At 40.9% G+C, this 19,570-nt stretch overlaps 1 protein-coding gene across 1 annotated transcript in view; it reads left to right on the plus strand.

The window, feature by feature from the left end:
- Nucleotides 1-19,570, plus strand: part of CUBN (cubilin) — a 1,583,269-nt gene that overhangs the window by 832,310 nt on the left and 731,389 nt on the right. The window contains exons 32-33 of the mRNA XM_078663578.1: nucleotides 15,607-15,763; nucleotides 17,249-17,365. Coding sequence (XP_078519704.1) covers nucleotides 15,607-15,763; nucleotides 17,249-17,365 — 274 coding nt within the window. The remainder of the gene's footprint in view (nucleotides 1-15,606; nucleotides 15,764-17,248; nucleotides 17,366-19,570) is intronic.

Consider the following 19,570-nt stretch of genomic DNA (forward strand, 5'->3'; position numbering starts at 1 on the left):
CCAGTCTGGTCCAACCACATGTAATTATCGGTAATAGTAGCCATTAACACCTCATTCCAGTGGTGACTGTAAAATAACGAAAAGACCAAGCGTAATTCCACCCGCTTGTTTCCATCAGATACCTACGTACAAAAACTGACCAAAGTAGCCTTACATTGTTACATTGATTAAACAATCAATTATAGCAATAAATGTAATAACATTTGGAGGAAAACTGCAGAAATGTTGCGATTGACTGATTTTGAGTGTTATATACTAGGCACAGTCTGGACTCAAGCTAATTCATTTTGATATTTATATATTTTTAGAGATTACTATTTTAAAAATGAACACTATTGAATGTTACTAGTTTTATGTAAGTGACATAAGTATTACTTGCACTGCTCTGATGTACCACTTATGATGTGACAACATACATTACAACACTAATGAAATATGAAATCTATGGCAGTGCAAATTATACATATGTAATGAATGTGTAACTAGTGAATTTCAGTAGGTTTTTGGTTTTAAAACTTTTTTTAATATTAGAAGCTCTACGTATACCTGCACTTTGACCTTATACATATATATCTATATATTACCTACACACGGTCGCCAGGAGGTAGTTATATTTAGGACCTAGTTTCCATAGGAAAAGTATTTTTCTGATTTGCAAATATCTTTGGCGTTGTTTGACGAATCTTCGCAAAATTTTTAAAACAAATAGGGCGGTCAAGGCAACTGCTGTGTTGAAAGTATTGGGGTGATTCGTCAAGCAAAGGCCGGAAAAAATGGAGGTGTCCTAAAACGCATTTTCTCCATGTTCATTTCGATAGGAAACTTTAGACATGGCTACAGCCCGATTTACACCAAATTTGGCAAAAAGGTAGCTCTTGGTTCAGTAAGCACAATTTTTGTTAAAAGGTGTAAATCCATTCAGTAGTTTCTGAGAAATTTTAATATTTCTCAGATATCCAAATATGGCCGCTGAGGATCCACAAACCCTCCAGATCTCAAGCTTGCAATCTGATTGGCTGCCAACACTTCAAACTAGGAAGTGTTGGTAGCCATCTTGTGACTCGGTTGAACAGAGTCACAAGAAAAATGGTAAAAAACAAATGACAAAACAAGAAAAGGGGGCAGGGTAGAAACACTCGTACCCCCTCCCTTAAAAATGATTATAAAAAGTGGCCATGCCCTGGGGGATGGGGTCCCTGGGGCTGAAGTCAGCCTCAGGAGGGGGGTCACGTTGCCTCCCTTCCTTCCTAAAATATAGTTTAAAAAGCAGAAGCTGGCAACTTGCTTTAGGCCCCGCCCCCTTCCTCCACTACTCTGCAAATGCACCTCCAGGCATGCTGTTGGTTGGGGAATGAAGTTCCCCTCGATCCTAAGGGTCCTTAGGTTCCAACTTGCCTACCTGTTACCTCCAGTAACACAATGGGATTACTGGTAGGTGGTCGGAGGCCACACCCATTTTTCCACCACTCTACAAACACACCTTTCGGCACATTGCTGATGGGGTGATGAGGTCCCCTTGCATCCTGAGGGCCTCAGGACTAAAGTGGACTTCATCCCCCCAGCAGCAGTGCGCCAGGAGGGTCACTAGTAGAGTTGTGGAGAAAGAGGACGTGGCCTGCATCCACCTCTCCTCAATCCCACTGTGGGATACTTACAGGAGGTAACAGGCAGGCTAGTTGGCCCCTAAGGACCCCCAGCAGCAAAGGGGACTGCATCCCCCAACCAAGAGCGTGCCAGGAGGCACGTTTGCAGGCTGGAGAAAGGCGGCGTGGCATGCTATCAGAACTCAGCAATCCTACTGTGTGGGACTTACTGGAGGTAACAGGAGGGGTAGTTGGCACACAAGTACATCCTTGGAGAAACTACCCTTCTTGTTACCTCCAGTTAGTCCCACACAGTGGGATTGCTAACAGGTCTTAGGAGGCCACACCCCCCCTTTCTCCACCACTCTGCAAACGCAGCTCCTGGTGCACTGATGGCTGGGAGATGAAGTCCACTGTACTCCAGAGGGACCTTGGGGGCCAAGAAGCCCTCCTGGTAGCTCCTGTAATTCCTATGCAGTGGAATTCCTAAGAGCTGGTTGGAGGCCCAGTCCCTTTTCTCCACCACTCTGCAAATGTGACTGCTAGTTAAACAAGTTAGAAATTCACTGAAAAAGACCAGAGGTTGCAGTGACATTATAGTTAGGAATTACCATTTAAAAAACCTTAGCAATTCACAGAAAAAACACAGGTTTCAGGGACATTATAGTTAGGAATTAGCATTTAAAAAACCCTAGCAATGCACAGAAAAAAAGACAGGTTTCAGGGACATTATAGTTAGGAATAAGTATTTGAAAAACCATAGAAATTCACGGAGAAAAACAAAGGTTACAGGGATGTTCAGCTGTTATAGTTAGCTGAGCTAACTATAACCACATCCCCGCAATGCACTGCTTATGAACTCACATATTACATCACTCATGACATGGTCAGTGACATGACTGATGACAACACTGATGGCACCTCAAATAACAACACTCATGACATCAGTGATGGCATCATCCACAGCATCTATGACACACCCACTCATTCCCCTACAGAATCTTTTATACACCCGAAGCCAGTCCCACAAAACTATTCACAAACCCATTCACAGAGCCATACCAGTACTTACACACCCACTCACTAATTTATTGATCTATAAACACATCCACTCTTTCACCCATACTGTCACTCATAGACCCACTCACTCACTAATACAGCCATCAACATATCCACTCTTACAGCCACACAGGTGCTCACACACTGAGTGAGTCACATATAGAACTACTCACATTCCTAGACACTCACCCATACAGCCACTTACTCGCCCAAACAGTTACACACCCACCCACTTACTTACTCATCTAAATAGTAAGACATACTCACTCAGCTATACAGTCACTGACAGAAGCACTCACTCATCCATATAGCCACTCTTACATTCACTCACTCACACATACAGTCACTCATATACCCTGTCACTCACTTATGCTGCTTTTCACGTACTGAGTTACTCACCCATACTGACACATGCACTCAATCACTGACACAACCATACAGGCACTCACTCACCAATACATCTTCTCACACATGCAACAGTACCCCATACAGCCACTGACTCACCCACTCACTGATCCATACAGGCAGGCATACACCTTCTCACCCACAAATACAGACACACAGACAACCATAGACTTAGTCACACTCATACTCCCACTTAGACATAAACTGACAGACAGATACAGACATTCTTACAATCAATCACTCACTCACTTGTACAGTCAGTCATGCACCCACTGAGTCACCCATACAGTCACTCGTACACCCACAGATTCACCAATACTTCTTGGTATATATATTTAACACTCATAAATGTTTAAAAAACACTCACAGTCACTGGATGATGTCATCACTGATATTATTTGAGATGTCATCAGTGATGCTGCGACCATGTCATGAGTGATGTAATATGTGAGGTCATAAGCAGTGCATTGCGGGGCACGAATTATAGTTAGCTCAGCTAGCTATAACGGTTGAATTTCTCTGGTTGTGTACGAGTGAAATGTCAGCCTAGCTATAACGTCCCTGTAAACTTTGAGAAAATCAATCAATAAATATATATATATATATATATATATATATATATATATATATATATATATATATATATATATATATATATATATATATTCACTGAAAAAACCATAGGTTATAGACCATATATAGTTAGGAATTAGCATTTAAAAAACCTTATTTTACTCACACAAAACCATTGAAATTCCATATATAGTTAGTTGCACTAACTATATATCGCGCACCCGCAATCCACTGCTGATCATGTCACATATTACATCATTCATGACATGGTCAGTGACATCACTGATGACATCACTGATGACATCTCAAATGACATCACTGATGAGATCACTGATGACGTCATCCAGTGACTGTATAATTCTGTAAAGTTAAAATATGTCTTACATATTGAAGAATGAATGGATGTATAAGTGTCTTGATGAAGGATTTAGTAGGGGCATGGCTGACTGTATGAGTGACTGATTAAATGTGTCTCACTGAGTGCATGGGTTAGTGACTAAACTGTCTTAATTTGTCCATCATTATGTCTGTTGTTCTGTAAACTGCTGCATGTGTTGATCATTAGCTATATGATTAACTGTATGGGTTATTGATTGGTTGCCCAAGCATTTGTATGGGAGACTGAGTGTGTGTGTGGGTGGCTGGGAGGTGTATGACTCTCTGCATAGATGTGTGAGCAGTTGATTGACTGGATGTATGGGTTCAAAAGTGCATGTGGAAACAGCTGTATGGGCGGTTGACTGTGTGCATGAGTGTATTGGTGAGTGAATGGATATCTCAGTGCTACATGTCAAAGTAAGTACATATGTAAAACACAGTACATGTGAGAGTTACCATATATAAATAACTGTGCATAAGAGCCAGTGAATGTGTGAGTGGCTGTATGGATCATTGTGAACTTGTATCCAGGATTGTATAAGTGAGTAAATATGTTTTAGTATATGTTTGAATAAGTAAGGTGTGTATAACTGTATAGTTGAGGAAATGGAGGTGTGATTTATTCTTTGCATGACTGACTAAGTGTCTGAGTAACTCCATGGATGAGTGACAGTCTATGAGTGTCTGTTTACACTGAGTGTATCTAAGGTTATATTAGAGTCTGAAGAGGTTTATCGTATTATCACATGAATGATGTCATCAGTGATGTGATCAGTAATGTCAAATGAGATGCCATCAGTGATGTCATCAGTGATGTCATTTGAGATGTCATCAGTGATGTCATCAGTGATGTCATTTGAGATGTCATCAGTGATCTCATCAGTGATGTCATTTGAGATGTCATCAGTGATGTCATCAGTGATGTCACTGACCATGTCATGAATGATGTAATATGTGACATGATCAGCAGTGGATTGCGGGTGCGCGATATATAGTTAGTGCAACTAACTATATATGGAATTTCAATGGTTTTGTGTGAGTAAAATAAGGTTTTTTAAATGCTAATTCCTAACTATATATGGTCTATAACCTATGGTTTTTTCAGTGAATTTTCAAGGTTTTGTAAATGCTAATTCCTAACTATATATGGTCTATAACCTATGGTTTTTTAGTGAATTTTCAAGGTTTTGTAAATGCTAATTCCTAACTATATATGGTCTATAACCTATGGTTTTTTCTGTGAATTTCATTGGTTTTTTAACAGCTAATATCTGTAGCTGTAAAATGTATTCTTCTTTAAATCCAAAAATATATTTTATATGTTTATGAATAATTTTTTTTTAAAATATTTTTTTTTCTTCGTTCCCGCTTCGCAAATCGGGAAGCTTCCCGTTAGCTGACCTTGATGCCGCGAAATAGACCGCGAGCCGGTAAACGTTTCTTTACCGCAAGTGCCGCGTTACAAAACAACATCGTGACGCCTCCCGTCCGCATGACGTTTCACGTTGTCGCGTGATACGTCATATGACGTACTACGTTAGCGAACTGGTACGCGAAGCGAGTCGCAAAGCGCAGGTTTCTGGAAGCAAACCGGGAGGCCCTGCAAAGCGCTTAACGTAAACACAGCAAGTCATGTGACTTGGTAATAACACTTTTCATTGGTTCATTTCACTTTTGGCTTCCTAATGATGTAAGACTAGGTCATATAATCTAAAATGAACACTTTTGATTGGTTGAGAACTCTTGTTTTTCCCAAATGATGAAAATCCCTCCGTCTTTCCTCACTCTGACTTTCATCATTGTGAGAGAAAGACCCTTTGTGATCACTGAGCAATGGCTTCTTTAGTAGCTTCAGCTGGTGCTTCCCCACCACCTCCACCACATCCAAGGAAGAGTGGACCACCTGCTCAAGTTATAATTCAACAAGAAGAAGAAGAAGAGGAACAGGAGGACGAGCACGAAGAGAGGCAGTTTTTGCCTGAGCAGCCCAGGACGTCTCACCGGAAAGAAAACTTCATTTGGCAATTTTTTAAAATTCCCAAAGGTCAGAAAAAAGTAAATGCAAGATACGTAACTTGCCTTATATGTCAAGATAGACTGTCCAGAGGGACCGACAAAAAATACAGTTTCGGAAACTACACAATGCATCGCCATATGACTAGGTGGCATCCTAACAACTACAGTGCTGCACAGTTTCGGAACGACCTAGATAATCTCCCTATTATGGCCAGAAGATCTGTTGTACCGGAAGTAACGGGACCAGAGGGCAGGGAGATGGTGCCAAATATACAAATGAGATTTGGTGATGTAAAAGACATCTGCGTATTTTGCGATGGATTCATTTCCTACGGAGAAAAAAGCATCACTCTGATCAACAGAGCTATTGACTATCATATGCAAGTTTGTACTAAACGCCCAAAATAATAAATACTTCTTTTTTTTGTTTTGTTGCTCCTGTTGAGCCCTTTACAATGAATCGTTTTCATTGCCCCCTCCAAGAAAAACCCAAAAAAATATAAAACTGTTCCGAAAAATTCAAAAACAGTAAAAAAATGTTCAGAAAAATAAAAAAAAAAGTTCTTTTCAGAACTACCTCCCCGTTATTAAAAAATTGGTACAATATTTGGAACTGTGCCAACCTTTATTTCTCTTAGTTCGCTTCCCAGTTCGCTCGCCGGTACGCGAACCGGAAGCGAACCAAAAACAGTAAGTATAAGGGAAGGAAACAGACACTTATGTTAAAAGAAAGACAGCTATAGGGGAGTAAACTAGAGATACTATTACCCGTAATCCACTGCTGATGATGTCACATATTACATCATTCATGACATGCTCAGTGACATCATCAGCAGAGGATTGCGGGTTTTTTGGCAACATGCCTTATCCACGGTTTAATAACGCTGCCTTTTGCTTTATATAAGTTTTCAAATTGTATGAAATATATACCAATAGGTCGTTATGAACCTTTAGGTAGTGCTTTTCTTCATGAGGTCTGGTCGCTTCCATACACATACAGATGTTTCAAAGATGATCAAGAAGTTTATCTGAATGGAGAGGAATGCACTGAGACGCCAGATCATTCACTAATGTGTAGGCACATACAGTTACACGGTTCATGCAACAAACACCGACCAAATATGGCTTGCGTGTTGCAAGGCACGCCAGTTCCTGCTATCATCCCCACGTTCAAGTTGTTGGAAAATGGTAGTTATTTGATGCTCAATAATGAAGATTGTTCTGAGTTAATTAAAAGTATTCCTTTTATCGTAACAGTAAGTGAACGGGTTATTTGCTGCAGAAATGTTCTATTTCCTCCCACACATGAACATAGGGAGTTTTCAATCTGGCCACAAATACCAACCTTGGGACACGTTTCAACGGCATGGCAAGAATAAGAGCTCTTTTGTCTCAGAGAGAGGTGGCCTTGAGTTCGGCCCGTGAAACTTTCGTACTTCACATAGCGAACACCCGTACAGAGGTGCACACCCTTTTCAATTAAGATTTGCCTTTCAATTTCAGCAACATGTTTCCGACTATCTTTAACGCATCCTCCACAAAGTCCCTGGCGCACTTTTTTAAAGTTGTTACCAGTGGTCTCGTGACTTCATTTGAGAAAATCTTTGGAGTCATCCCTGCTTCCTTTCATTCTATTTTCTCCACTCTGGTTCGTGGATTGGCATTTTTACTTGCATTACCAGCGGACGCTCTTGTGCTTTTTTACATTTTTAAATATGGATGTCCCTCCTATGCAACCTCCCACCCTGCAGCTGCTGACACTGTTCCGCAATCGCATGCTAGAATATTATGGCACAATGCCGTTGGCGATATTAAGCACGGCATATGGATTATCTTTTCGATTCTCCTACTTCACCTGTGTCCAGCCTGTATTTCACTGCCTGACCTGTGATTTCGATTGGGCCATTGATTTGTGTCTCTGCGGACCGGTTTCTCCTGACGTCGACTTTAATCAGCTGATGACTCCTATCATTACTCACGAGTTGGTTTGTCCTGGCGAAAGGATTATGGCTGTGGCATTGATGCATGGACTACTTGGTCCCTGGAATTTACTGACGGCAGCACAGTCTTTCTTGGAACAGAGCTTTCTTGAAAACCCACCGAGCTGTCCTCTGATGGTGATAGAGGATCCGGTGCTGGGAGAGCACGTATGTTCTTTTCCGCTTTTAAATTGGATGGCTGAACTGTTTTCGGATGAAGACGGTGACTTCCTATTGGAGGCTGTTGCAGCTTATTTTGCTTACACAGTTACGTCATAGACCTTTTTCATGTTTGATATGCTGAGTACTAGCATTTCATTGACAATTCATTGACTTATTTGTCAAGTTTTTATTATTTAGCTTGCCTATTGGCTTAAGACTCGATAAAGTACTTGGCTGTTTTATTTTTCTTTAGCATTAAATTTTCCTAGTTTTTAATGCTTTACCTTGCGGACCGTCCACATATAAACTTGCAATCTGCTCTCATGAGATGGCACTTCTATTATCTTATTCAGTTCGTTTCCGGATCATGGGGAGGTGTCATCTAGGTCCTGGATATCTTTACACCGTGTTAAGTTAGCATGGGCTCATTACCGGTTTAAACGCCATTTTTCCTTTTTTGCAACTTCTGCACACGACACTTAGTTGTTGCTTTAGCTTTCCACCTAGTAGTTCATCGTGGTTTACATGAGAATAATATGTTATTGGTCTATTATCTGCTTTACTTGTTAAACTATATCTGTACAGCGAGTGCTAAAGTTTCAAGAACAACACGATACAGAATTGTTATGAGGTCTGATCTCCACGACTTCATACTCATAACATAAGTGCAACTTCTGCCAATTCTGGGCATGAGGCGGGTTTTATATTGCTTTGCCGAACACACATACACAACAGTTGATGCGGTTCACATGAAGAGAGAGCTGGTGTATGCTGATGTGATTCCTTCAAATCTAAGACACTAAAGTATGGGCACGCCCTAAACCAACACAAAGAGACCTTCTTAGCAAATAATATAATATGTGTATTAGGGAGGGTGAGATATAAGCAGCCGCGGGCCGTGGAGGGAGTTACGGTGGGGCAGGGAGGCGGGGAAGGGGAGAAGCAGGGTGGAGCCCTCTCTACCTTGCCCCTCCCCCTCCCCGCCTCCCTGCCCCACCGTAACTCCCTCCACGGCCCGCGGTTGCTTATAAGTGTTGCTAACTCTTATTCATTTACAGCATGTTAACATACTGTCACCATTCGCTTTTTATGTACTAGTAACTATGCTGGTAATTTTGCTACTGATAATATGTGTACTTGTATTCTCCACCCTGCTTCTCCCCCTCCCCGCCTCCCTGCCTCACCGTAACTCCCTCCACGGCCCGCGGCTGCTTATAAGTGTTGCTAACTCTTATTCATTTACAGCATGTTAACATACTATCACCATTCACTTTTTATGTACTAGTAACTATGCTGGTAATTTTGCTACTGATAATATGTGTACTTTTATTATCTAAGGTACTACGCCTGAGAAGACGGCATTAGTAAATAAACATTTCAAATACACATCTGTTCTTCTTAACTCCATGTTCTGGTTTCTAAGAAATCTATAACGACCGACTGTTCATGAGTTCCACGTATCCTGAGGTACTATAAGTTCATATTCTGGATTGTCTAAACATTGAGAGTTTGTTATATCCAATGTGACACTGTACCTAGCTTGCTAAGGAGTTTTTGATTACTAACGTGAGTTTTGGGACACCCTAATTCGCCGAGGTTCCAATCCTCTGTCCACAGTTCTGTGTGAGAACAGAAACCCTGCGACAGGGGCACCCCCGACCCTTGCTGGAGCTTCATCACACTTGCGATACAACTCCAGCAATGCATTCGCCGAGGTTCCAATCCTCTGTCCACAGTTCTGTGTGAGAACAGAAACCCTGCGACAGGGGCACCCCCGACCCTTGCTGGAGCTTCATCACACTTGCGATACAACTCCAGCAATGCGCCACCTTTACGGCACAGATACATCACGCATCTGTGCTGTTTTTGCCCCATGATGCGCCGCATTGTAAATGCAGCACACCATAGGTGACGGAACAGCGGCACAGAATGACTAACACATCCCTGGTGATGCGCCAGTCATCATAAATGTATCCCTATGCTTCTTATCTTGTTAGAGATGAACCGCCATATGTATCATCAAAGTTTTTTGCATTTCCTAAATAGCGAACTTTAAGGAATAAATAGCGATTCTTTACCATTCCTAGTTTGCGATGAGCTATTTGCTAATTAGCCGAATGTAGCCCAATGAAGCCCAATGTAGCCCAATGTAGCCCAAAGATGGCCGCCAGACACACAAAAAAACAAATGTAGCCCAAATATCAGCCAGATGTAGCCCAACTATAGCCCAGTGACAGAATGACCAATCAGCTTCGCAAACCTCCGTTACGCGAAGCGGATCGCTGTTACAGATATATATCTTTTTTTGAACGTTAATTTCTCAAAATCCACTGGAGCACATATATTGAGACCTAGCAAAGGCACATCGGGCTACCAGTCCCTAATATTTTGCCAAGTTTCGTGCAAATCCATTCAGCCGTTCGATTATTATTATTATTATTTTTTTTTGCCCCGCGGGGCCCTTTTAAAACCTCCACATCAAACCTAGGGGGTCAGCGAGGATCTACTATGCCCCCTTATAGTTATTTCCCCCTTTGTTTTGACCTCCTCTTGTCTCTCGATCCTACCGAGAGACAAGATGGCGGCCACTACGGACTGTTTGGAATGTTGACAGACGCCGGAGAACCAATCAGCTTCGCTTCACAAAGCTCCGTTGCGCGAAAAGTATGCGTCCTGGGCCGCTGCCCAGTCCGCTGTTACAGATATATATCTTTTTTTAAACGTTAATTTCTCAAAATCCACTGGAGCACATATATTGAGACCTACAAAAGGCACATCGGGCTACCAGTCCCTACAATTTTGCCAAGTTTCGTGCAAATCCATTCAGCCGTTCGGGCTAAAAGTGAGGCCAACCGCCCTATGGAAATTAACATGGGAAAAACGCGTTTTGGGACCCCCCTTTTTTCTCGGCCCCCCCTTGATGAACCCCCCCAAAATTTTCAGGGGCTGCTCAGAAACAAAATGTGCCATTTTCCTGAAAATTTCAGCCAATTCCGTCCACAAACGCCAAAGTTATTAGACATAGAATTTTCAAAAATCCCATAGAGAAAAAATCCTAACTATATATACCTACTGGCGACCGCCAGTAGGTAATATATATGTATATATATATATATATATATATACATATATATATATATATATATATTTATTTTTTTCAAGGCTCAAAGATGCTTGGGTTGTGAAAAAGTTTGAGATAGCTGGGTGGTTGGTCCCTCGGTACTCCCACGGTACAGCACCTCAGAACTCCCACAGTACTGAAATAAAAAAATACTGAAACTTGATTGGTTGAAGAACTTTTTCTCCTGTTAGCCATTTTTGGTACTGCTGCCGCAGCATTGAAGAAAATTCTGTTACTGTCTTTATTCAGAACGCAAGAACTGAATCCTGTAGGGAGAAAAGGTCAAACAAAGGGGTAGGGTGAACACACCCTTACGCCTAGAGCCATGTTCATGAGGCCATAGGGATCCCACATTCATTAACCCGTTGGCTGCGTCAAACGTTCAGCTCCAGTGCTGAACGTTTCATAAACGGGTGGGGCAGCGTCGGCCAACAGACGTGCGCAGCACTACCAAGGTAGTGCACGCGACGTCCGTTGGCCGACGGCAGCAGCCAACGGGTTAACATTATTATTATTTTTAAAAGCTGTTTATGTCATTGGTAGATGGTACCAACAAGTTAGGCCCCCTGGAAGTTTGGTGTACAATTGCAGTACTGATATTGCAGTTGTACTATTTCAGTACTAAAAAAATTAAATAACGAGCTTGGCTGTTTGTGAAGACTATGTGAATCGGGGGTTGGCCGCACCAGAGTGGATTGAAACAATCGAGGCGGTTCTAATAAGATTGTTTTTTAAAATGTATTTTAAACATGTTTAATGTTGTTCTGGAATCTTTCTATTTTATGAGGGCACTAACTAAAAAGACAATCCAAGTTAATCATGGGGTCAGGAAAACTTTGAGACAAAGAGGCACACACCACCCCATTTGCTGACCTTTCCACACCTGGGAAACCGCAGAGTGATGGCATGAGGATATAATTGTGCTGACATCAACATCTGCAGTAGCACAACCAAATAGGCCTAAATAGGAATCAGTTGTGTGAAAGTTCTTTTCTTTTTCAGGTAGGACAAAAAAATGGGTGATTAAGAAGTTGCATGCATCTTGTGCAAACAGGTGTGTCATTGGGCAAACCTGGCAGGCCTTCCATTGGGCAAATATCATGTGTACCTCCATCACACTTATTACCTCGCATATTACATCAGTCATGACATGTTCAATGACATCATTGAGGACTGATGACATTACTGTTAACATCAGACATAATACTACTATTCACATTACTCCATATACTATGTTTCAGGTGTAATCATTAATCTATGTTAAGGAAGGTAAAGAATGAATGCACCTAGTGTGGTTTGCAGAGGCATGTTTCTACGTATGTTGTGGCTTACAACCAAAGGCTGTTGTCAAAAATATGTTCATAAATGATTATCAACCAGTGGATGTGTGTGCAGGTACCATTAAGTAGTTGTTACATAGTGCTATAGAGAAATTCTAAGTTAAGTAGACATTTATAAGGTGTGGATTTTTGTTTTCAGAACGTTTGTGAAGATTTTTAGACATTGCACATAGTTGAATAATGTAGAATGAGTTCCATAGCAGAATTAAATGATTGTCCAGTCAATACTTGCTCTTTTGAAAAAAGGAGTACTTATATACCAACATAAAGTAAAATACGGCAATCTAAAACGTTCCCCTCTCGCTAGCAGTAGTGTTTTTTCCCCATTCGCTAGAGGCAGCATTCAGGTCTCAGGTGTTCTGCTCTGACTCTAATTAAAAGTGGTCCAGCGATGAAGTGCAATATATTAGGCAAATAACCATGGGGCCTTCTTGCACGTTATTCAGTCGTACCCGCACCAACAGAACCTGCACAATTGTAGTCTCCAAGAGTACCCCTTCTCGCAGGTGCTGAGACTGCAGTGGCTGTCTCCGGTGAGTATTGCACACATGGTGCTGCAGGTGCAGCGCCTGGGTGTCTTCAGCTCCTCACACACAGTCTTTCAGGGATAGTGGCCAGGTGTACTTAACGCTCCTCTGATGCCAGGAAGTGTCCATGGATTATCCTTACAGAGGGGTAGGGGGCAATTGAATGCTCCTGATGTTGATCCTCAGTCAGGGTTTGGGCCTGCACTGGTTACAATGGCATTGTATTCCCTCTGACAATGGACTGGACCAGACCACCATCCTTCCCTTTCTTCCAGTGGTCCCAACTGGAATATAGTGTCACCGTTCTCACACCGCACATGGACTACTGCGCAATTGACAAGGCAGTAATCTTCACAGTGGCCCCACTTAGCATATGGGATCACCGACATCACTCTGCACATGGACTATGAGCCGATTGGCACAGTATTGACCTTCACAGCACCCACACCTGGCATTAGGGGTCTCCAACTTCCTTCTACACAGGGGCAATGACCCGATCGGTGCAGATGCCGTCTCCTCACACCCAGCTTTAGAGATCCCATCACCTAGCTTCAGAGATCCCATCACTAGGATCTCCCACTAGGTCTTGCTCTCTCCAGCATGCTCCTCTTCCTCACAGATCACACTGATCTTAGCAAGCAGGCAGGTACTAGTGTTCCAGGCTTCTAGGGCAGGTGGTCTTAGTTTCCTTTCCTTAGCCCCGAGTCCTAATCACTGGCAGAAGTTTTGCAGATCTTCTCTTCCTCACGTAGTCTGACTGGCTGTTTGACAGTTGGATATGTTTAGTGCCTTAAGCTCCCCTTCTTGTAGTCCATTTTCCGAAATCAAATGTGCTTTAGGGTCTGAGTCTTTGAAGTGTATATTGGAGGTCTTTTGAAGTGCCCTCTGCTCTGTCCTGCCCTTTCTCAAGAAAGCAGTCTATCACAGCCAGAGTGCCTCCAATTCCAATAACACAGGCCATGAGAGGGACTAAAGATTTACACCTGGAGGTCAGCCATAGTGCTATGCTTATCAAAAGGTTACCCTAGGGCCTCCTCTCTACTGTTTATGACTCTCTTATCCACCCAATCTCCTTCCTGCAATGTGCCCACACCCCTTTCCCATGACCTCTCACTGAATCAGAGAGCACCCTTTGAAGTATAGTGAACAGCCTGGCTTGCCCTTACTTCAGCATGCCTCATGTAGCTCACAATAATGCAGCAATCCACAAATCTGTCTGGGGTATTTCCCTCCCTCCTTATGCTCATCCAGTCAACCTAGGGTCTCCCAAAACGAAACCCAGAATCCTCCCTGTATTGTACGATTCATGGGCACACCCACCCAGCCGATGCAGATAACACAACAAAGCCCCACGCAGCATTACATCTTCCATGTATTGTACCATTCACAGGCACACATACACGCAGCATATGCATATAACACACACACATGTCACAGCATTAAATACTAACATAATGTAGGCCAAGGGTGAGTTAAGCACACAACAGAGTAACTTCACATGGGTGAGCCTTTAGGCCTCACTCCAGTGACACAGGTTAAAAGGGCTGTTCACTTCTACTGGTCACTACTTGGTATGTTGCCACCAGTGTGCTCATGCTGTTTAACTCCTGGCAAATACAGTAACCTTTCATCAACATGAGGGTAGTGCTTTAGGAACCCCTCCCAGGTCAAAAGGCTTGCAATGAATGGGACAAGCGTATGTCATGGTGTGCAGGCATGATCCATGTTTGACCATTACAACAAAAATCAGCACTACAAATCCAGATAGCTTTTCAGCTGTAGCGCTCAGGGCAGGGGTACATGTCCATCCGTATGCGAGGGACTTTTTCATCTCAACAATTATATTTTGAAAATAATATTCTGGTGGGATACCTATACAGGTGCAAAGAGACGTTATGTGCACATTCATTTCTTATGCAAAGGTTACGATGCAGCTTGGATAACACAGTTGCTTAGCTTCACTGTCATATATGTTATTAAGCCAAAATATGCCATTACAAAACAAAACCTATGAAGATATCTATAAAATCAATACATAATACAATATCATCTATAGTAAAATCATGAAAAGAATCTAAAGAAAAGCTTAAGAGACTATCAGTGAATATGTATAATTGATTTGCCCTCAATTAACTCTAACAAGGTAACACAAATTCAAAATACTTTGTAATCCTTTCACTTCTCAGTGTGTACGGCACATTCCTACATTTTCCCCCTTCGACATAAACATTGTGGCAGCGAGTAGGCTGTGTTCGATTTGGGTACTGCTCAGAAAAACAAAGATTCCCATACCATCCTAACTTTATATTTAACATATATATGTTTATCTGTAATGAACTGTGAAGGCTGGAGGGTTGTGAACAACTATATGGTGCATGCATATGACTTGTGACAGAATATGAAAAGCAGTGCCGTGCCTAGTAATGCTCATGAAAGTGATGTGGTGTTGATATACCATTGCAGGTGTTTGATGGTTCCAATAGTGATGCCCCTTTGCTTAGCACACTTTGTGGAATACGATCTCCTTCTCCAATCATTTCCCAGAAAAGCACTCTGTTTGTGCGCCTGCGGTCCACCAGCAGTGCTCAGCACCGGGGATTCAGTGCACGCTTTACTGAAGGTAAGTACGATTAACATACTTCTTTTCTGTATATATGAAGTACTGATCATAGCAGTGCAAATCCATATTATAAAATCTAGCTTAATATAGTATAGTAATATTACAATTAACATATGTGTCCAAGTCTTTTACTTTTCAGTAGACCACACCAGTTTTTTGCCTGACTTTGACAAGCAAATCCTGAATTGATTATTCTTGCTTAGTTTGGACTTGTCTTATTTAAATCTTGCCACTTAGAGGCAAGATTAGGAGTAGCATTCTTCACAAATTATCTTTGAACACGTATCCAGGGTACACCCAAGACATTATTTTTTGTGCAACTTCCATTTATGGGGTGAACTAAGTAAATATTGGTAAATTTTTGAGTATTCCTCAGTGAGAATTCTACGAGCGTCTCCCTTGCCACAAATCCCCCAATTGCCAATGTTCCACAATGATGTAATTGGTGAAAGTTCAATGTAGCTAACTCAGCCTTCTTCGTATAGTGGCACAATAAAACATATTAATTAAACAATCTAATGCAACTGTGCTAACCTCGCTAAAGTATGATGGGAGCACTGCAGGCAAGCCCTAAACACTTAATTTTAAAGATAATTTGCTGATCATGCGGATATTTCTGAGGTCATTCAAAAACTCAAACTATCATTTTAAGACCTACAACATATTGATATTTAATAAATGATAATCTACACAAATATTTTTCGTAGTGATATTTGATGTAAACGTGGATCATTGTGTATTCTGCAAAATCAATTTGTAGGACAGCTAATAGTTTAGAGGTTTTTCAATTTTACAACTTTTTTCGGATTTGCAATCATTTTAGAAGATAGCCATGGCAGATAGACATGGCAGCTAAGCCCTGTAAAAACAGCCCAAGGTGTAACAGACTTCTTTTCTAAGGTGTTCTTCAACACTTTGTGAATGCAAGGATCAATGAAATGTGCATGTAGTATAGGATCAAACTTAACTAGGCTTCAGAAGTTTGTATATAATTAAACATTACAAAAAAGAAAGGATAATATTAGTATTCAAATAGGACTTATTGAAATGAAAATGTGCCTTTGGGTTTTATGTGATACAATACTCATGTGGCCAATGGTCGAGAGACACGACATAACTGTAGACAGATCAATCATTTTGGAAAGGGAGATGGGAATGAAGTTTAAAAGGGCTAGACTGCTGATCATCTGGAAATCGTTTCTTGTATTCGGATTCACTTGGAGAGAGACATACATGGAACTCACAAGTGAATCAAACCATAAGAAATAAGGAAAATAAAATGTTGCCGGTTCCTACATCCAGCATCTAAAATAATAATCATGACAATGAGAGCCATAGAAAGAGACACTGTTAACAATATAATTGCCTTGTGGTCTGGACAAAAAAACCAATAATTTTCACTACAGAACATTGTACAAGGCACTTAGGAGTCAGTATAGATTTGCATATCCCTGTTGCAGTAATCTACGGTTTCATTTTTTACAGCTTGTGGAAGCTTCATCACAGCAGATTCTATTGGAGGAGCTATTTCCTCCCCTCTGTACCCTCTCAAATACCCGAACAATCAGAACTGCAGTTGGATCATTACAGCACAGGAACCATGTAAGCATATGTTTTTGGTTTCCCCCAATTTGTTATATTCTGATTTTTAGAAATACTCAAATCATCCTGGTTTCCTAGTGCAGTGCAGATGTGTTTCTCCTGATAGTGTAATATTCTAAGTTCAGTGTGTGCCACATAAAACCTGCATTGCAGTTTCCAATCATCCGTGCAATAATGTTGTTCTTGCATGCTCTTTTGTAAATTAACCTCTTAATTTTTAGGCCAGATACCAATCGTGCTTCAGGTTCTCAGATTTGAAAATGATGTCTGAACAGCTATATGTTCCATTGGCCGTTTCACCATTGCCATCTAAAGAAGTCCTTGTGATTTTGAAAGTTATTCAATGCACCGTGTTTTGTATTTCATCTTAAATGAATGCAGTAAAAGCTACCACAGAAGGAATTTGATTTGATTTTTGGCCAGCTTGTAGAAAGAAGGCCTGCTTAAGTTGTCAATTAACAGAGACAAAAACATCCAGGGCAAGTAAAATGATTTTTAACAACTGAATGAATGATTTCTTATTGATAGAATAGATGTCTTCAATGGAGAGTAGATGTTTATATATAAAGCTTCTCTTTAGAATGACCACGATCTATGGTGCATTGATTGAATAAACTTCATTTTGTGGCGGAACATTCATCTAAGGGAGGCAATTGTCTATGAGACAGAACATTAGTTACAGTTGTATATAATTCTCTTTAGCAGTCTATTGGAAGAGCATTGTTTATTGAACAAACTCTGTAGATTGGGGTGATATCTTTACGAGGAGAGCTTTTCCACATGTGACAAGCTTTATTTGAGCAACAGGTTGTGGAAGAAAACCATTGTGGATGCTAGTAGAGGTAATTGTGAAGGAAACTTTTTGAATGTGATAATTCAAAGGCATGTTTTTTTATGTCATTGAGTACATATACTCCCACATGCTTTGACATTTAACCCTATTTATTCCTATTCTAATTACAAATATAAAGGATTTCATTCGACTTTTCTGTGTAAATGAGTGATAGAAGAAGCTGACTGACTTATAAATGAACTCCTCTGCAGACATAGGTCTCAATAATAGTCAAATGATCAAAGACCACAGTTGAGGAATGTTGAATATCTAAATTTAAAAAAAACAAGAATTTAATGCACCTGTGTCAACCACATCACAAACATTTATTTAGCTTATATTATTTCGATTGACTGTCAGGGAACACATCCACTAAACCTGTCATAGTCAGATGTGAATTAATTGAATAACTTTCATAGTCTTTTAAGCTCTACTTTGTTCTCTTTTTTTCTGAAGCTGATGTTAACAGTTAATAGAGCACATGCCAAATGAAGGGCAGCTTAAATGACACAGTCGGTACAAATATGATCATTGGCCATATGCTCATCATGATACATTTGCAGTGAGTTGATGCCTTTGGCAATTAATGACATGTTTTTCTTTTGTAGTCTTGAAACTGTTTTAAAAATCAAAATCACTTATAGTCTTATGCTTGCTGTCCATTACACTAGCATGCTCCTTTGTTGGAAATGCAACAGTATTACAAAAATGATTCACGCAGTTACCTCCATGTGATAGTTCCTTTCAGCCACAGCTCTTGTGAAGCATGTTATGATCAGTGGTATTTGAGCTTCAGCTTAAGCCTTCAAAAATCTATTGTTACCAAGGTGAATTTCAAGAAAATAACACACACTTGGATATGAGAAAGTAATGCAGTTTGGTGCTTGTTCAATGCAATAATTAAAAAAAAACATTAGTATGTATATGATCATCTCTGTCTCTAATTGGCCAGTGAGTTGTTGTGCGTGGACATTTCATTGGGTCCCTATTTCCCCAAGCCAGAAGGCAGTACACTGAATAGGCATGTGCCATAGAGCTGGAAAGAATCAAGAAAGTTCAAATACCTTAATTTAATTATTTAAGTATGAAGATGTAAATAGTAGATCTTCGATAGCTCATACTTCTCATAGTCATGGTTATGTTTTATCAAAGAACTTGCAATTTACTGCCATCATAGAAGTAGGTTAAAAGAGGTACTTTCGCCTGTGATATACCAGACTAGATGAATTCACACAAGGGGGCTAGGGGAGGGCCAGCGTGAGCCACCTCCCCACTCATAAATCATATCACAGAAAAAAGCCACGTATCTTAAATACTCAGAGAGTTCAGAGATCCAGCCTAGTCCACTTAACCAAGCGTAGAGGGGAATCCCT

This window comes from Lissotriton helveticus, chromosome 10 (genome assembly GCF_964261635.1).
Source record: "Lissotriton helveticus chromosome 10, aLisHel1.1, whole genome shotgun sequence".
NCBI lineage: Eukaryota > Metazoa > Chordata > Amphibia > Caudata > Salamandridae > Lissotriton > Lissotriton helveticus.